At 34.1% G+C, this 19040-nt stretch overlaps 2 protein-coding genes across 6 annotated transcripts in view; one reads left to right on the top strand and one right to left on the bottom strand.

The window, feature by feature from the left end:
* Positions 1-5226, top strand: part of LOC108761617 (uncharacterized) — a 41821-nt gene extending 36595 nt beyond the window's left edge. For all 5 annotated transcript variants that reach the window (XM_018508233.1, XM_018508229.1, XM_018508231.1 and 2 more), the window contains 3 exons: positions 3072-3331; positions 3450-3569; positions 3729-5226. In XM_018508233.1, coding sequence (XP_018363735.1) covers positions 3072-3331; positions 3450-3569; positions 3729-4317 — 969 coding nt within the window. In that variant the 3' untranslated portion in view covers positions 4318-5226. The remainder of the gene's footprint in view (positions 1-3071; positions 3332-3449; positions 3570-3728) is intronic.
* Positions 5227-9752: 4526 nt separating this feature from the next.
* LOC108761613 (stabilizer of axonemal microtubules 1) overlaps positions 9753-19040 on the bottom strand; it is an 11791-nt gene continuing 2503 nt past the window's right edge. Inside the window, exons 8-15 of the mRNA XM_018508225.1 lie at positions 18453-18743; positions 17817-18006; positions 17354-17609; positions 17157-17230; positions 15875-15942; positions 12870-13045; positions 12132-12393; positions 9753-10204 (exon numbers count right to left, since the gene is read on the bottom strand). Of these exons, the coding sequence (XP_018363727.1) occupies positions 10112-10204; positions 12132-12393; positions 12870-13045; positions 15875-15942; positions 17157-17230; positions 17354-17609; positions 17817-18006; positions 18453-18743 (1410 nt within the window). The 3' untranslated portion in view covers positions 9753-10111. The remainder of the gene's footprint in view (positions 10205-12131; positions 12394-12869; positions 13046-15874; positions 15943-17156; positions 17231-17353; positions 17610-17816; positions 18007-18452; positions 18744-19040) is intronic.

Below are 19040 nucleotides of genomic sequence, written 5' to 3'. Positions count from 1 at the left end.
TTCTATTTCTTCTATCTTAGAAAGTAAGCAATATTTTTAATCATTTCCAACCTACAAATCAGGGAACAACTCTATTAATTTGCTAAATGTAAAATATTAAATTAACAAATAATTAATAATAAGTAATAATATTTCAAAAGTTTCTCTTTTTATGGCTATATTTCAAAATTTTCTCTTTTTATGGCGCGTTTATTTTAATAATTTAAAATAAAAATCTATACAGAAAATTTTCATTCGCATTTGTATTTACGTCATATGCCACGCGAAAATCATCTTAGAAACTGCGAACTAATGACGGTACTGCTTATACAAATATCACATTTGATGACTGTTTTCCTTCATCTTTACGTATAGAATCATGGAATATATTATGCAGCGTTGCCACTCGCATGTGTTCTCAAAAGAAAAGAAACAAGATCATCCGCGTTAAAAGGAAGACCGCAAGACGTGGTTGTAATTAAGTTTAATTTAGGACACAATTAGTATGAAATTACCAAAATATTACCAATACTCGATCTCCTACTAGTCCATTTGACCAAATCGAACTATGACCTATTGGGCAAAATGCCTTCCATTACCTAATTAATACTATTAAATTACCGTCTTTTCATTCCCCACTTACGTCAGATCGACGTAGATTTGACGTTCATTAGGTCAGGTCTAACAGACTTTCGGACCTATCTGGAGGTCAATTGAACGTATTTTCGACTAATTTTGCTGCTTGAGAAGGTTAGTTGTACCTTGGTCTTACGTCGTGCTACATAAAACAAAACTTAACTTACTAATGCCCGTTTCCACCAATGTAGATTAATATTTTAATCTCGATCCAACTTACTCTTTGTCTTTTTCTAGTTCTAAAGATCGGAAAAAGACGAAGAATAAGTTAAACCGAGATTAAAGTTAATCTACGTTGGTGAAAATGGACCTTATTAATTCGTACAACTGAGTATCTCACTTAAGGTTTAAGGAAACTTAATTTCCTTGCCTTAGTACGTAGCGCATCTAAAAATATCTTCGCATCCGTTCTCATTTCTATTTTAATATTTTGTATATGCCGGGAAAAACCCTCGGATTGGATGTTTTACATTTTTAGATCTTTCTAGAGGAAGACTTTTATCTGTTAATTTAACGAAGACATCTCGTTTTTTTTTTATTCACACTTTTTGTTCTCTACAAATGTTACTCTCTCCATTTCTATAAATATTATTATTATTATATTTCATAAAATATTTTTTGCTTCGTAAAGCCGATATATCGGCCTTACGCTCAGTTGGTCCAGCATCTCTTAATATGGACCGAGACGAGAGGCGGACCTCGTGATCTTGGTCAATCCCACGCAAAATCCGCGATAGAAGGGATAAATATATCTCTTACGTGACCGCTGTGCTTACGCGCAATGGTGTCCTGCTACGATACCACAATGGAAGTCATCGCATTCCCCGCGTGGTCGGAATTATTATAGCACTATATTTTGGCTAAACAGCGACCACGCTAATACACGTCCAAATTGAGGACATTGCCTCGTAAATAAGAATTCGTTATGTTTCGACTTTATTTTTTACTGACTTTCTATGCATTTCAAAAGCACGAGTAATTATGAATCTTAGATCAGCCTGCAGATCGCAAGTTTTTTATAACAATAACGAAAAAGAGCGGAACGTAATTTCATTCGCATAGAAATCTCGCATGAATTCGATTACATACAATATAATGATCCTACATAACACAGCGCACACATGCATACTATTTTAATTATTGTTTAAAAAGTTACGAGTAGTATGAAAGTAAAATTGTTCAACATTGTTAACATATTTATTACAATATAATTGATAGATTTTTTCTCCCAATCAAAAGACATAATTTATTGCTATACACGCAAGTCTGTATAAAATTAGTTGCAAGAAGATTCCTTTTTACCACATATAATTGTTCTTGAGCTCAATAAAAATAATAAATAAGAATAAAATATAACACAGTTTTTAAAGCATATCATACCTATGCATGTCATATTCAACAGTTTTTTTCCCACAAAAACCACAACCTCAATTCATGTAACCGGAATTTAGACATTGTAATCGGCTTTTAATGGTTGCAAAATCGTTTTTCCATCGGGATGGTGATATATGCTAGTAACGAGCAGAATCACGAGAGTACAAAATACTATCGAATCCGTTATAAAAAACCTGAGGAAATAAAATATATCGTCTCAAACTTAAATTGTTCAAAGTCATGCTCAAAGCGGAACGTTCGTTGTGTTTGAGTTGTAACACTTTAAATGGAGTTATTACGACCGAAACGGCATATGCGTTGCTTCGCCTACAAGTGGCCATATAGATCTCAAAAGAATTGCCAAGGAACACTCCACGTAGCTGATCACGTTTCTTGTTATAGCGCGTTCTTGTTATCAATCGACAACGAATTAAAATTTATGCACGTGCTCGTAGATCGTCAATGGCTACGTTTACACCATACATTTAGGCCGCGGCCTATACAATAGATGTCCTTATTTATCCTGTGGTTTAAACAAAAACACCTATCGTATAACCGGACTGAGCGTACGTTGTAGCCAATGTCTTTTTGATCGTAACTGGACTTTCGATGACAGCTGGTCAACACATCAGATAACTAGTAGACTTTCATGCTTTGCAATGAAGGGAGATCGGAGAGCTATTACTATATTAAATTAATAATTATATTTCTTGTAATAGTAAATATATATTCAATTCCTTTTTAATATTTTTAAGAAAAATTCTATTTTATCTTCTTATTAAATTGTTTATTTAAAATGATTTCTGTATAATTATATGATAAGATTAAAAATACATAAAAACAAGAAGCAAATTCATCCTCCATGTGCTTTTAATTTCTAATCGATTCTTCATCCATCTTTTATTTATAACAGAGTTGTGATGTTAATCGATAATTTAACATTTAAGATACATTGAACTGGTACTTTAGAATTCAAATAAGATAACTTTTTTTTGCACAGTATTTTCATATTAAGCAGTAAGTAATTTATTAACGCGGTTGTCGTGATGCGGAAAAACGATTTAATAAGCTTACAATTACAGGCGTCGGCGCTGTGTTTAACAGCGGACGAAATTGAGGCTCAGAGAAGTGGCTGGAACTTAAATCCCAATACGCAGTATCACATTCAGACTGATGAGGGTCCGGAGAGATTTTTTCGCTTTCAAACATCGAACGGTCAGTATAGGAAAGAGAAGAGATTGGCCGATGGTACAGTGATCGGCACTGAAGGCTGGCTAGACCCTCTTGGATATTTGCGTCTGAAGGATTACATCGCGGACCACGAGGGATTTCGAATTTTAAGGTAACCTGACTAATATAGGAATAAAATTAATATTCGAAACACACCTAAACTAAAATCACTAGAAATCAAGAGTAATTAAGTACTTAATGACGAATTCACATTGCCGGAATCCTTTTAGGTCAAAAATGGTTTACGTCGGTAAGGATCGACCTATTCAGGACGCGATGGCGGAAGCAAAGAAGACTCCAGCGCAGACTGGAATCTTGGCCAGGCCCAAGAGGCCACCAAATCCTTTCAGGTAAAGGATTAATTTCGAAAAATCGAAAAGTCCGAAAGTTAATTTATATAATGTTATAATATATAACTTATTAGAGAGGAAGATTAAAATGTACATATTGCAAATCAACTTCTTAAAAATCTACTAAAATCTATAAGAATTTTTAATTATTTATTACAGACGACCAGATCCTAACGCCATCGTGCCGCTGTCTGGCAACGACATTACTTACGGTTATTACGCTCCGACGACTATCAGACCCCAACCGATTTCGAGAAACAATTATTATTCTAGTCGATCAGGCTACCCTTCTGAACTTCAAAGCCTGGACGTTTATCATCGACCACATGCTACGTATTATCGCGAATCCGCAGCTCGACCACCAACTCAGATTCTGGAAGCTCCATACGATCCTGCTATCGGAAGTTCCTCCCTCAAACCAAACTATCAATCGCCAAGCGTTTCTCAAAACGATTTCCCGTCATATGACGGCACTCATACTACAGCGAATGGTTTCCAGTATTATTTAAGGAGGCAATATCATGAAGAAGAAAGGGAGCCTGAAGGCAACAACGTCGGCTCTTTCGGTTATATCGATCCATTTGGTATTAGACGGGTGATTTATTATAAGACGGATCCGTTCTCCGGTGGATTCCTCCATAAAAAGAACAATCGATACGTCGGTTTCAACGCGACGCCATACGATCCACTTCCGCCTGATCTGTCCAGGACGCGGCTCTCGAGAGCCCTCCCGACGAGCGCTTCTTAACAGTTCCATCATTATTCATTGCTTTACCACGTTATAGCATCACGTTTTATCGCGAAGAGTTCATCATCCAATACCGCGTCGACGCTGGGTTTCGCTACGCTGGACGGCCTTGGTTCGATTCCGATGATCTCGACAGCGAGACCATTTGTCGAATCGAACTGCCGTCTGTTATCTTAAGCAATCTTATTGATCGTGAATTTTCTAGTCAGGATGGAACCAACAGATACTGTTAAAAGGAGAAAGAACAATGATGAATAGAGACGGTCTCGTAAATATTAAAGATCGTCTATATTCTAAGATAGATAAAAATTCTCCAGCAGGGATTCTCGATCACCAACGTTGCTTATGTGTAATATATAGATATAACGTTTCTCAAAGTGCCACAACTAATATTCTTTTGATGTACGACTCCGTTTTTGTCAGTATCGCCAACGATTCCCAATATTATTCGAGATGATGTAACATTATACGAGGGTCGATTGAATCAGGAGACTATCGAAATACAGTAGATAAAAAGGTTCCAACGGAGAATTAGAGATAAGGATTGTGCGAGATTAACACAATGACTTTCGTCATCGAGAAGGCGGTGGCTTCCTGATTCGTCGTCCTGTCTTTGTTCTGCTATTATCGCGAGTAGATGATCGGATACCACAAAGAGACAACGTTAGATGCCATGCTGGACTATAACTCAATTTTCAGGGAAGCGCGCGATGGGACTTCCTTGAAAAAAAAAATTGTAGAATGCGTCGGACAATGTTCGCGAACCTTTCCAATTGCGTCACCGATCTCTATGAAACGTGCGAAGACTCGCGACCGCCATTGTCCTCATACGCGTAAGCTTCTTTCAGTTAGGCCTAGTTCCACAATTCACGGTTAACTCTTTAACCGAGGTTCAACTTATTCATTGTCTCTTTCCAATTTTTGAATTGGAAAGAGATGAGAAACAAATTGAACTTCAGTTAAGAGTTAACCGTGAGTTGTGGAACTGGGCCTTAGTAGTCTATTTTTTGCAGGGATATTTTAGAAAATATTTATTTTCATTTGAGATGTAATCAAAATACATATCTATACAATTGTCTCTTGATAGCAAAAAATTAAAAAAAAAATTTTTCAAACTAACTATTTAAATTATCGAAAGTTTTTGCAATTTTCTGTAGCTTTTAGGGTAAGACTTGGCAAGAAGTACACACTTTTCCCTTATATGCTGTATAACTTATACAAGAACTGTGTTTGAGCAGTAAAATGCTATTTATATGCTTCTACTTCCTTATAGTTTGAATTAAAAGTTTATCAAATATCGATTTGATATAGGCTGCGGTCCACTTAGCGCTTCGAACGCTACAGAGCATTTGTAGCACTGATATAACTGGTCCATTTGATGCTTCGGAATGCTCCCAGCAACTCTGATTACGTCATCAATACGTCATCGTTTTTGCTCCCACTTCGCTTCAACTGCCTCACCTCGGGAGATGGGTTAGCTGGAGCGTTCACGTAGCAATTGTAGCATTTGAAATAGTAATGGACCAATCGGAGCGTAACGTTTGGAGCATAACGTTTAGAGCATTTGGAAAAAGCAAGTGGACCACAGCCATAAACTTATTTTTATAGGAGATTAATTTTATTGAAAAGGTAAAAATATAAGTAAAGAAATATTTTTTTAAAGTGTGTACCTTTGGGTAAATGTATTCTCAAGAATACGACACTATTAAAAAAGTGTCGTTTATTGTATAAACGATTGATTAAGATACAAAAAGTATTAATTTTTGTTTGAGTATAAATCTTTATAAATTATACTTGAAGCATTTTTACATGCAGAATTCACATAAGTAAGTTTTCGAGCGACAATCGATCCCAGAGCAATCGATCTATGAGCCCAAAGTTAGCAGCTTTAGCATTAGATCCAATTTTTACCAGATTTGAAATTCAAATACAAACTGTTACAAAATATGTAAACTGTATTATCGTTATCACCGTCTACATCTATCACTATTTTTCACGGGCTGAATCAATTTAAGTTTTCAAGTACGTATTTTTATGCCATTATGTCGTTTTTTACTTCTAACATAACTATTTTTGATAAAAACTATTACAGATATTAAGTAAATATGAAACAGTGACATATATGCACACAACATAAATGATACAGATTCACAAAGCAATAATTTAATGTAAAAACCGATCAATTTCGTGAAAATACAATAAGAAAGTGGTCATAATTATAAAATTTAATATACCTCCTTTATCGCTGCAATAATCACAACTATCTTTTGTATATATACAGATTGGTTAATCAAATAGGCACGTTCTGTATAAATTACAGCTGCTACGATCTAATAGTTGCGCCGTAAAGCTCAATGCGTATTCTTAAGCGGTGTATACTCTTGAGCGGATTTACCCGTTTTTTCGCTTAGCGAATATCGATCTACGACAAAAAAGAATCCCACCTATCAAATCAAAAAATATAAAACGATCGACATTTTGGCATGAGCGAATCGATCATTAATTTTGTAATATTTTTTTTGTATTAACGACATTCCATCCAGCAAGGTATCACAACTTTATTGGTTACGAAAGAACTGCGTTATACTGTAAGGTGGCATTATAGTGGTGATTTATATCGTTACCGAATCGCATCTTAAAAATCTGATGCGAGAAACACAGTGCAGATTATGCAAATGTGCATTGTTGTACGTTACATGGTTAATTCAGCGTGAGCCGCAGATCCGGAAATCTTAATAGCTTTCTATTACTGATTCTGCTGACGCTAATAGCAGTAGTTTCCTTCTTAGTTTATAATGCGTGTCCGCGGATACTTTTCACGTACTACTAATTTTTCGCGGTATACCGGAAGACTATTCGCTCGTGCCAAATGATGAAAGAGACGACGTAGAATTAGTTAACCGTTAAACTTAAACCTCTTTACATCGCGACAATGGTGCAGATTGTTAAGTAAAAACAGATACATCGCGCACTTTCCGTTCTTTTCTCGGCGATGAGAACCGTGGTGTTACGCTCTTTGCATCTAATAGTCAATTGCGATTTTCAGATTAAAGTTCCCCCGCGACTGACAATGACTGCGTTCAGGGGACTCAACAGTTGAGTGAGCGCTCGCTGCTATTGATGTATTCTTCCAGATTTAAAATGCTGATTGGATGATCTAAAAAACTGTCGTCTTGTTGACATGCATAAGTCATTACTAAGTATGGATGCGGATATACAGCGAAATTAATTTAATTTTTAATTGATTATGTTCACGGTTTGATGGGTGAGTGATCTCTCTCTTTCTAGTTTTCATTTATTTTACATTCTTCCTTAATACCTTAATAATGATTGGATTATTTATATAGAATTCATCTTCAATTTTTATTTGGTCGCCGGATCTGTTAACCTGGTGTCTTTGTAAATGAAGCGGAATGATTGGGCACTCTCCTATCAAACCAGTTAAGAATTTTGATTGTATATGGATCAGATACACTGAGGATGGCTCGAATGTAAGCCGAAACGTCTGATTTTTTTCATATTTAATAAATAATTTGCTCGCACGACTTACAGCGAAAAAACTCTCATTAGCCTGTTCTCTATTTATATTTTGACATTCTCGAGAGTTTATTTGTATTTCTTATATTGATCTAAAAGAATACATCAATAACAGCGAGCGATCACTCAATTGTTGAGTCCGTTGAACGCAGCCATTACAATTGTTCGTATATCAAAAAGTCAAGGGATACGATTTGTGCATAAAGAATATCATTTTATCCTTAACTTATTTTATAAATAAATGTGAAAGCGAACAATGGCTTACACATAGAATGTCAAACATGTGATATCAGATAGTTTACATGAAAGTAATAAAGTAAATAAAACTGTGTTTAACATCGAAGTTATTGTTTCATTAGGAATTTTATAGTGAATATAAAGGACAACCGAAAATTTATGGCTATTTTAATTATCAAAATTGAATATGGCACAATATATGAAAGTTGTACAGCATGATAACGCGTATGTACAAACTATAGCCTTTGCATTTGTGACATAGTTTTCAATGCTGTCCACATATAAAATAACAATTTAACATAATTTAGTAACATTTGATCCGGTATATTCAACTTTAATTGTATGTATCTTACATTTTAAAATAAATAAAAATATTAGTATAATATAATACAATTAAAAATATTTGTTAAGTGTTGTTAATGAGTTTTATAGAGGTTATCGAATTAAATTGATTTTATCTAGGAAAGCATTTTCAAACTTTCTATTGCGACAAACTGTAAAGAGAAATTCTTGATCAAGCTATTAAATATCCGACTTGGCTCTGATAATATATATTTTTTATGGCATATTTTTTTTATTTTGACGGTAATACAGCATCTTTTTGAATTTATCTAAAATCGATTTTTAAGAATATATTCTTATCTTACAAATCTACAAGAGTCTCCTGTAATTATTTCCGAATAATTGTTAATAATTTGAAGTATTTATAACGTTACTTGGATTGCAAGGAGCAGTATATATAATATTATCGATGATTCTGTGTCGTATAATAACGTCAGTGCGATGTGCATCCAGGAGCACCAGTATCCGCTTACTTATATCTGATTATCATACCTCATTCAAAGTTTCACCGGTCTCGACGCGCTACCTCGTGACAAGTTTCACCAGCTTCGGAGAGTGCTCTCTTTCTTTCTTCTCCAAGCACGAAGACTGATGCCTTTATAGATTTGTATGTACACAAAACTAATAATAAAGACCCTTTGCTTCGTTAAACGCTTATATATGTGTATTATATTTTCTTTTTTCGACCAAGCTCGAATGCAAATCTTTTAGCGTTTGTATAGGCCGTAATAATTCTTTATTCCACAGAAGATCGATTTATCGAATATCTGCATACTCATATATAGATCATTTATACATGTTTGAGAATGCATGACCGTTGATATGTGTAATCGCTGCTGGTAAGAAGTCGATGTTGTGTACTCATTTGTACAATGAATTATTTGATTTTTTTCCGCCATGTGATTCCTATTTCTTATTTTGTGTTGCTGACATATGTGTATGTACTTAATAAACATTTCTCAAAATTATACTGTTTTCTTTCATAAATACATGTTTTTACAATAATTTAGAGATGAAAAATAATTAAAAAATAAATAAATTGTAAAAAAATAAAATGCTGTGCAAAGAATCAACACAACTAACCTATTGAAAATATAGGTGTTCTGAAAACAGAAAAGTTTTTCTCTTAAGTGTAGAACAGAAGATATATTGTGAAAGAAGTCATCGAAAAATTGTATCAATGTTCTGTCTATGTGTAAATGTCTGTAATTAAAGTTCTTGCACCAAAGGCAGAAATTCTACGGCGAGGTATAAAAGTGACAGCGCCATGAATGGATGTATAGACGCAATCACGAGTTAGTTTGCTGGGTACGGTTTACTGAGTTTACTCCCGTGACATTCTTCTTTATCGCGATACAAGAAATGTCAGTTCCCACTCGAAGAGCATAATTACGCGGCAGCCGCGCCACCACAGAGAAAGATAGTGATATATAGTAGGGAATTAATCATTAATATGGGAATGCCAGGATCTCACGTTTGAAAGGCTCGATGTGATCAACGATGAAAAGATGGACGAGCAAAGTCGAGCTTACCAAAGCGATGTTTCTTACTACAAATGTACATAGAATGAAGAGTGTATTTGAGACGCGAGAGGATAAAGTAACTTAACAACTTAATAGCTATTTCTTAATAACGGTACGGTGCTGCGAATACAATGTGCTATGTTTATGAAGCATCACTATTGGTACTTTCTGTTGTATTCGTCCCGCCTGTCGACTTGCTGGCTCAAAGGCTGTTGTGCTTTTTGAGCTGCTGCGCGAGCTTCTTCCTCCTAAAAATAAACACACTGAATTTTTATAAACTGTTTCTATTCTCTCTAAATCTTTTGGAGTAAAACTTAAGCCAGTCTTGAAAAAAAAAATAAAAGTTGTTCACTATTGAATAAGAGTGGCAGAGTTTTACTCTTTTTTAGAATAAGATTTCATTCTTTTGGAGTGAGATTCACTTCAAAGGAATGAAACCTCACTCCTTTTTTTTTTTAGAGTGAGACTTCATTCCTTGGAATAACTTTTACTCTAAAAAAAGAGTGAAATCTTACTCCAAAAGAATGAAAATCTGTTACTCTTGTTTAAAAATGAATATATTTTCACTCTTGTTTTCAAGACTGACTCAATTTTTAGTCCTTTGAAGTAAGGTTTCACTCCTAAAGATTTAGAATTATTAATTGATATTGTAAATTAGGTTTTGTTGGTTTATTAATTAGTGTTTCATACAGAAGGTTACAAAATCTAATTTTTAAAAAGATCATTTTTTTTCTTTTTCGGAAGTAATGTGTTAACTTGATTAAATACATAGCTAAGCGTTAAATCTAATTTTATTGTCTATTATTGTCAAAGAATAGGATTACCGCGATATTTGTAACGCCGTTACTTTTATTGTTATTTTGTTATAAACATGATTTGAAAATAACGTTGCAAATAACGATAACATATGATAACCAATGATAACACCAGGGTTGAAAAGTCACCCATTACTAAAAAAAAAGTAACTCATTTTTTTGTAATGCATCGATCAATCGATGTGTTACTTTTAATTCGTTACAAGTGTAACAAGTTATTTTTTCATTTTCAATAAATTACGCGTAATATTATTTCCTTTAGTCATTAAAAAATTTTATTCGAGAAGATTTACTGTTCCTATTTACAATAGATATAAATTTAAAATATGACCAACAGATTCGTATGATATCGGTAAAGCTAATTATTACAATTAATTATCACTACAGTCTACGGTGCAGTTTTAATTAGATGTAGATATCTCGGCACGGATTTGTCAATAGCTTTCTACGGTGTGTAGATAAGAATAGTTTTCGACAAGATAAGGAAGAGAACCAGTAGCTATTACGGATGTAATGATTAACGAGAATTGAAAGGAAACAGCATACGAGTAACTAACTTTTTCCCTTGCTTTGCGCAGGTCATTCATACCAAAGGTCTTTAACCTTTGCATCGATATGGATCGGCATGATTTCGCAAGTATGCTCGTAACATAGATAACTGAATGGCTTTTCGCAAACCCTGCTTGGAAACCGTGACCTATGCTAGCTGTGACGAAACAGAAGTTCTTCCCATAAGATCGCGGAGAATGTTTTCCATAAAGGTGAACATGAACGTGAACAGAAGTGACAAGAAGAGAGATAAAAGAGGAAGAGAATAAGTGGGGACAGAAAACTGTGAATGGATTTTAACTGCAATGAAGTAGTAAAGTTTTACAAGATATATACAATTACTCACAATCAGTCACGTAATCTTGAATGAGTCTGCTCTTTTAATACTTTTATATCCAATAACTCTCTAATGCTTCTTTAATAGAATTTAAATTTTAATCAGTTATAAAATGCTTGTTATTAATGGAGATTATTTATTTTAGACAATCCATTCAAATTAATACTGTTGCAATATTAATACGTTTCTAATTTTATCTGCAACAACTAATAATCTATACCTATAATAGATTAAATATATTTTCAAGTAATCTTCATACACACACACACACACACACACACATCCTATTAATCCGTATTTTGCAAATAAAACCGCTTTGTTAAGACACCGTTAATTATCTAAACTAAATTACCGTTAAATTCTTATAGTGTGGAATTTCATAGAATTAAACGATACAACTTTTATAAAAATAATTATAGAGAGTAATATAATGGAGGCTGGATGGAAAAGAAAAGGTATAGAGTATATACTTACCTCTTGCTGACGAATACCCGCGTAGATGAGGTCGAGGCCTTTCTGGATCTCTTCACTAACAGGCGGTGGCGTGGGAATATGATCGCCCTGCGCGTGAAAGCCGGTCTCGTCGGCGGTATAGTGAATGGTGATCAGCTGTCCCTCGGGACTCGTGTACGAGAAGGTACCTTGTTGCACGATCGCCTCCGCCCGGTCTTCACCTTCGCCAATAGTCTTGATGTAGCCACTTTCCTCAGCAATGATATTGTTGCCCGTTTCGTAACTGTAGAATTCAAATCGCCCAAGGGTGTTAAATAATCGATTACGCAAAACGGACGATCCAGAAAGCTAACCAGTCCGCGTTACGTAATGTTAAAATGCGCACTGGCAACGTTCGCATGGATTCAAGGCATCAGGTAATGTCGCAGTCTGATAAATAATTGCGTCAACTTTCGGGACCGATTACGTGGATACGAATTCACATAACCAAAATTTCAGAAAATAATGACATATATTAAATAAAATGTTAGATCATTAGCGAAATCTTTATGCGCACATGATGTAAGGACAAAATCAAAGAAATAGTTTTTGTATATTTGAAATATTATATGTGCATATATAATATATTATTATTAATATTACTCATTACTCGTTTAAAAAATGTTTACACTAAAAATATAGTTGGCATTATCACTACAATAATTTAAGAAACTACCTTTTTTCTGAATTGTGTAAATATTTTTATACATATGTAATTACCCTATCTTATAAGTTCCATCGTGTTCCTGTTGTTTGTTCCAATGCAAGATTGGGATGGGCGTGGTGCTCGTAGGTCGTCTGCTGTCAGTTTGATGTTGTTCATCATCCTGCTGGTAGTTGCGTCCATGGTAATTTTGATCTTGCGCCACTGCCAATCCCAGAATCATTGCTAATGCCTAAAAAATTATAAATGTTAATTTTCTTGATTAGCGAATGCATGAATGAGATACATTTCAAGAAAAAAATGCTTGTTTCATATTGCGATTACAAAACGCATGTGTGTATATTATTAAGCGTGTGTAATCATATAAGATTCGGATTACATCAATTAATTTCCTTTCTAATCGATATTCTAAGATTAGGGGTACTTTCCAGCAAGAAACACAGATGACACAGATGTGCGACGAGCATCGATACGGTGTAACACAGTGAATCATAGTATCTTTGTTAGTTGCTAATGTTAAATAAAGATGAAATGATCACTATGTTATGATCACTGTGTCTCTTGCTGGAAAGCACTATAGCTCAACTGGTAAAATGATGATCGATGAGAATAAGTAGATGTAGATGAGTGTAACGCGAAAATTTCAAAGTGGATTTATCGGTTTCTCTACTACGAAATCAGACGATGCGCTCTCAGGAGATGAGTGAAAGTGAGAAGCAAATGCCAACGCGGGTCATTTAACTCCTGACCCGCAAACTCGTACAGTTGGGCCCGTCCCATTTCATCCCAACCTATCGTGATCCCCTTCTACATTATTCTTTGATGTCGCGTTGCTTGTCCCGTTGCGATCTTGTTCGTTTATTAATTGAATCATAGATTTATTTTTACGAGAGAGAGAGAGAGAGAGAGAGATTTGGAGTACCGTTTCTAAAAAATTCTATTTTTCATGATCAATTGAATGATTAATCGTAAAGCTTAATAAAATTTTTTAAAACGAAAAAAAGAAATAATTTTAATATAATATGCATGAGTAATATGCACAGAGTATTTTGTAAAAATTGTTGCATTAAAAAAACAATATTGTAAATGAATGTGTTTAAATGTTTGAAAAAATACTTCTAAAAAATAACATATAAACTCATATCAGCCTCCGGATTATGTAAAACCTCAGGATTTTAATCCCACGCAATTCTTGTTTCGTCATATCAACAGTACATCTCATGCATATAAATTAATAAATGCAGGTTGTCGTAATGTATCAATATAACAATGGTGACTTTTTAAAATTCTATAAAGATCACGTATTTCGCTAATATGTTAAACAATTCTTCTAATTACACTAAACATTTTTTAACTTCTGAATTTAGTAAATTCGACCAAGTTTGATAAATATAAATAAATAAATAAATAATAATGAAAAATAAATAAATATTTCTGAAAATCATGGTTTATTATTATTCTTAGTTACTATTAATTTTATTTTAGAACAGATGCATTATTTCTTTTTGAAATTACAATTAAAAAGACACAACAAGAATTGAACAAGATATTAAAATGAGGATAAAATTATTTAATATCAATTAAATCGATTTTTACACATATTTTTTGCAACGCAGCAAATATACAATACAGTCGGGAACAGACGAACTTACTTTTTCAATCCCGAAAAGACAAAGTCGTATCGCGCTTAATCAACGTTTCGGAAGACAGTCTTTCGCGATTACTTACCACGTATTTCATCCTGACTCGAAAGATGTGTACCTCTTCAATAAGACAGGTCAACGAATATGCGTCAGGGGTATGATGGCAAACGCAGGGAGATAGTCGCAAACGAACGAGATCGACTGCGATCCCAAGAGAGGAAAGAAATCTCCTTTTATACTAACTCTCACTTTATCCCTACTCGAGAAGACTATGGACTTCGAAAGATGCTTCGTATGCTTTATAGCAAAGAGCCTACATATTTGCCGGAGTAAACGCATGTGTGAGATAGTGGCTTCCTTCGTATTAAGCGTTCATATTGAGACCTGCCTGATATTCCGATATCAAGAAGCGTCTTGATTCGATTATGACATTACCATATATCTTATTCTTGAAACCCTATCGGTTATCTTCCGATAGCTTTTTAATTATTATTATTTGCAAACACTTGTCGCTCTTGATTTTATTTATGATAAAATTAATTAAATCAGGTTTAAGTAAAATAATTAATGAATGGGTCTATTCATATATCGCCTCATAATCTAAAATATTACTTTATATACTTATAGTTTTGCGAAAAAGTACTCATACGTAAACGTAATAATAAATTAAACGCATTAATGGTTTTTAATATTGAAGTGGAGGGTTCCGTAAATTCAATTATTTTTTCGCGAAACATATTGCAGGTGATTCGAAACTTTCATATAGCTTCGCAGTTACATCCCCATTTAGGTCTACATAGTTTCGTAGATTTTGAAGTTTGAGACTAGAAAAACAATGGATGAGGAACACGCTCTAATATGCATACTTATATATGCATCAGAATGCGCATAAACAACCCACGATTAGTAGTCAGGGACTGCGCTTCCAATTAGCGCAATACGTTTGTTCTTATGTGGCCTTCGGATTACTCCGGCTTTTCTTCTTTCCATTTTGTTAAGAAAATTAAAAACAAATAAGTCAAAACAGGACTCTCAATATTAAAATAATAAAATTGTGTGACATCAAGGCAAATAGGAGTCCACGAATAAGATTACGTAAATATTGTAAACTAAAAAATGTGTATAAACTCATAAATTACCTATTAATAGAATAAGACAATATATCGATATGATATTGTATATTCTCTGCGTTTTTCATTAGCGGTTGCGTTTTATCTTACACAGTGTATATTTTTATTGTAATTTTACATCTGAGGAGGACTCAAATTTGTAGCTGAAACACGTAATGTGAATTTATTAAATATTGTCTTATTCTATTAATAGGTAATTTATGAGTTTATACACACTTTTTTTATATATATATATATATATATATAATGACCCGATGAGTAGTTAGAAATTAATAAAACTAATAATACTGTACTTATGGAAATGTTTTTAGTTCTAACAATTGCATATGAGTCTGTGCGAGTGATGATTCGCATATCTATATATCAGAAAATAATTTATTTATGTGTTAGAAAAGATAGAATCAACGCATCAAGAATTTCACTTCAGCATTTAATTAATCAAGATTTGGCTACGGAGATGAGAATTAGCGAAAGTAGAGCCGCGATTATATTAGTCACATAATGCATAAATTAATAATTGGGAGAGGAAGCCATCCAACCCGAAAAATCGTTATGCGTAATTTAATATATTACACATTATCCAAGTTTTATGCTACGCAAATATTCTTGCGGAATTAATTTCTTAATAAAATCTAGTCATCTATAGTAGGATTAGTGTGCCTTCCCTGTACTCTATTGTCTGAAGGCGTGTAAGGAAGACATCCCAGGATTATTACGTAAACAGATAGATATGCTAAGTACTTTCACGAAGAGTCAGCGAGGAGCCGTTGACTTCCGATGCGACATGAAATTCGCATTCTTACCTAGAGACAAATTATGTACGTCCAGTCAAACGTATATGGGTCGATATTACATATAATATAACACTACTTTTCGCGCGTGAAACTTAATGATTTGTCTCTCGTAAGATACCACTACGGATAAACCGATCATTGATTATCACAGAATATCAACTGATATAATCGTCGTTATACATAATACTTTATGCCAGTTAGTAGCAACGATCGCCGTTACACAGGTTACAATGTAATTTAATAAGGTATATACGTATATCCTGGTAAAAAAATTCCGCTGAAATTATTTCACGTTTAATCAGGTATTAAATGTACTACCTTATTATGTAATTATTGCTTCATTATGGCAGTAAAAAAAAAAAGATTTTATACATCCCGGCTGAAACGTAATTACGATAAGCGTAGAGACGCGATATTATGAAATTGCTTTAACCGTTTACTGATCTTTCGCGTGGATTAACGCAGTATTGAAAAGTCCTGGTACACAAGGACATTTTATTATCGGAACAATATACATAGTCGGGACATCACAAACGCTTGCGTTCGTGTACGCTCGTGTGATTTTGGCAAAATATTTGTAAGAGGAAGATAAATACATATGTTAAGATATTAAAATTATTATCATTTCGTACACACCTTACCTACTCTCTATTCACAATGCAGGGCAAGGTTGCTGCGACGGCACTAAAATGTAATAACAATGTAATTATATATGTCATCACATTATTCGGTATAAAAAAGATAATATTAAGATAAAGAATTTTTTAAAGATTTACTTCCGTAGGTGTTAACAGAAGAGTAAGAAGCAGAACAAGGAGGTAGGGGGACGAGTGTTCCAGGTGGAATATAACTGTCAAAAAGAAATCGATACATAAATTAAAAAATTATTAATTTACAAGATACGTAAAAGTATACAGCATGAATAATAAGATTCTAAATCGCTAAATAATCGGCTAAAGAGCGAGTCTTGAACCTTAGATTGTACGTGGTATTGTCCTCCATAGGTATATCCTCCATAGGATTGACAGGTGAATAATAGGGCGCAGCCGCAACCCATGGTTTCTCGATCTGATTCGTTGGCTCTACTGGCTGATAACTCAATCGCATTGTAGTCTCGGATTCCATCGCAACGTCGGATGGCTGGTACTTACGTATAGGCGCGTACGATTTAATAGGCAGTAGGCATTCGTGATCATTCGGTATATAAGACAATCTATGAGTCGTGCAGGCTGCAATAATTATATGTTAATAATAAGAAAACTACAAACAAAGTAGTCGAGCAACGTCTAAGATTTTTTCTTTTTTCAAACGGCGTGCTTTTTCGTTTTTGATGAAGAAATAGTACTATACTTTCTCCGATAAATACGATTATAAAATGTCAGATACATAAATTACTGCAATTATAATATTTTACATATGTGTCGTTAAACACTTACATTCCAGCGGCAAGGACGAGAAAGTGAGATTGTTCTCGGGTCGAAGCTCTGTCGGTGGCATCACGCGCTTCCAAGTGTAATCGTGCTTTTGCGTAGTCTTATCTTGCATCGGTCCTCTGACCAACAATTGTGTGTCACACGGCGTGATGGATGTTTCCGGTTTGAAGCACCAGTTGCCTAGAAAACTCAACTGCAACGATACGAGATTAATAAAATTTCGAGATTAATGAGTTTTCAAAAAATTTCAAAAATTTTGATTTTAATTTAAATCTATTAAAAAGTGATCATGCAATTTAAACTATATAAAAATTTCTGTAATTAATAGTAGTTAACAGTCTCATCTCGAACATGATTTGATGTTGAAACGATGATGCCGGCAAACGTTCTCAATCTTTAAGGGAATAATCACTGTTGTCTCAATTCGCTATATGCAATAACGTGATATGACTTGATAGAATTAATAAGGACTATCGAATCAATCTGCGAGACGATGCATCGATTATTGGGCAATTTAAGAAAATTATCTCGTAATTGCCGCATAATACTAAATAATAAACTCGAGAACTATCGACCCGGAATTAGTGCATCATCCTTAAATTAAATTTATCGTGAAAGTACAATTCAGCATTTGCTAACCCGATTGACGGTATCGTGAGAGAGTGGGCACGGAGAGAAAATCATATTGCCAGGCTGGCGAACGGGATCCGGCGGTTTGTCACCGCCATATCCAAAATAACTGAGTCGGTACGTGGTGTTGTCGTCAAAGCAGCAGCCGGCGTTCAGCAAGTTTTCATTTTCATCATGACTAAAAGGTTCCGGTGGCTTCTCATCACAGTTAGGCCAATAACTTAATTTGTAGGTCGTGCATCCATCCATCGGCGTCACTGGGCGATGATAGTCTCCCTTTTGTCTCCACGGTTGCTCCTCCTAAAGAAGCAAATAATTATTTATATTTAATATTTATATGTAATAAATATTTATAAGAAAGAAAATTATTTTTTACTAAACTCAATAAATTTCTAATATAATTTAGAAAATATTAAATATAAAATATCTAAAAAAATTCTTTAAAATACAATATATTTATATTTATTGACCGCATATTTGAAAAACTCAATTAATATTTGAATGTAACTGCCTATTACGGTCGGAGCTGGATCTTCGTTGCTTTAAATAATTCAATCTTGAATTACTAATATATACTATATATGTACTTGCATATAT

This window comes from Trachymyrmex cornetzi, unplaced genomic scaffold (genome assembly GCF_001594075.2).
Source record: "Trachymyrmex cornetzi isolate Tcor2-1 unplaced genomic scaffold, Tcor1.1 scaffold257, whole genome shotgun sequence".
Taxonomy (NCBI): Eukaryota; Metazoa; Arthropoda; class Insecta; order Hymenoptera; family Formicidae; genus Trachymyrmex; species Trachymyrmex cornetzi.
Note: the sequence above shows the minus strand (reverse complement) of the source record. Positions and strands in the feature narration are given on the sequence as shown.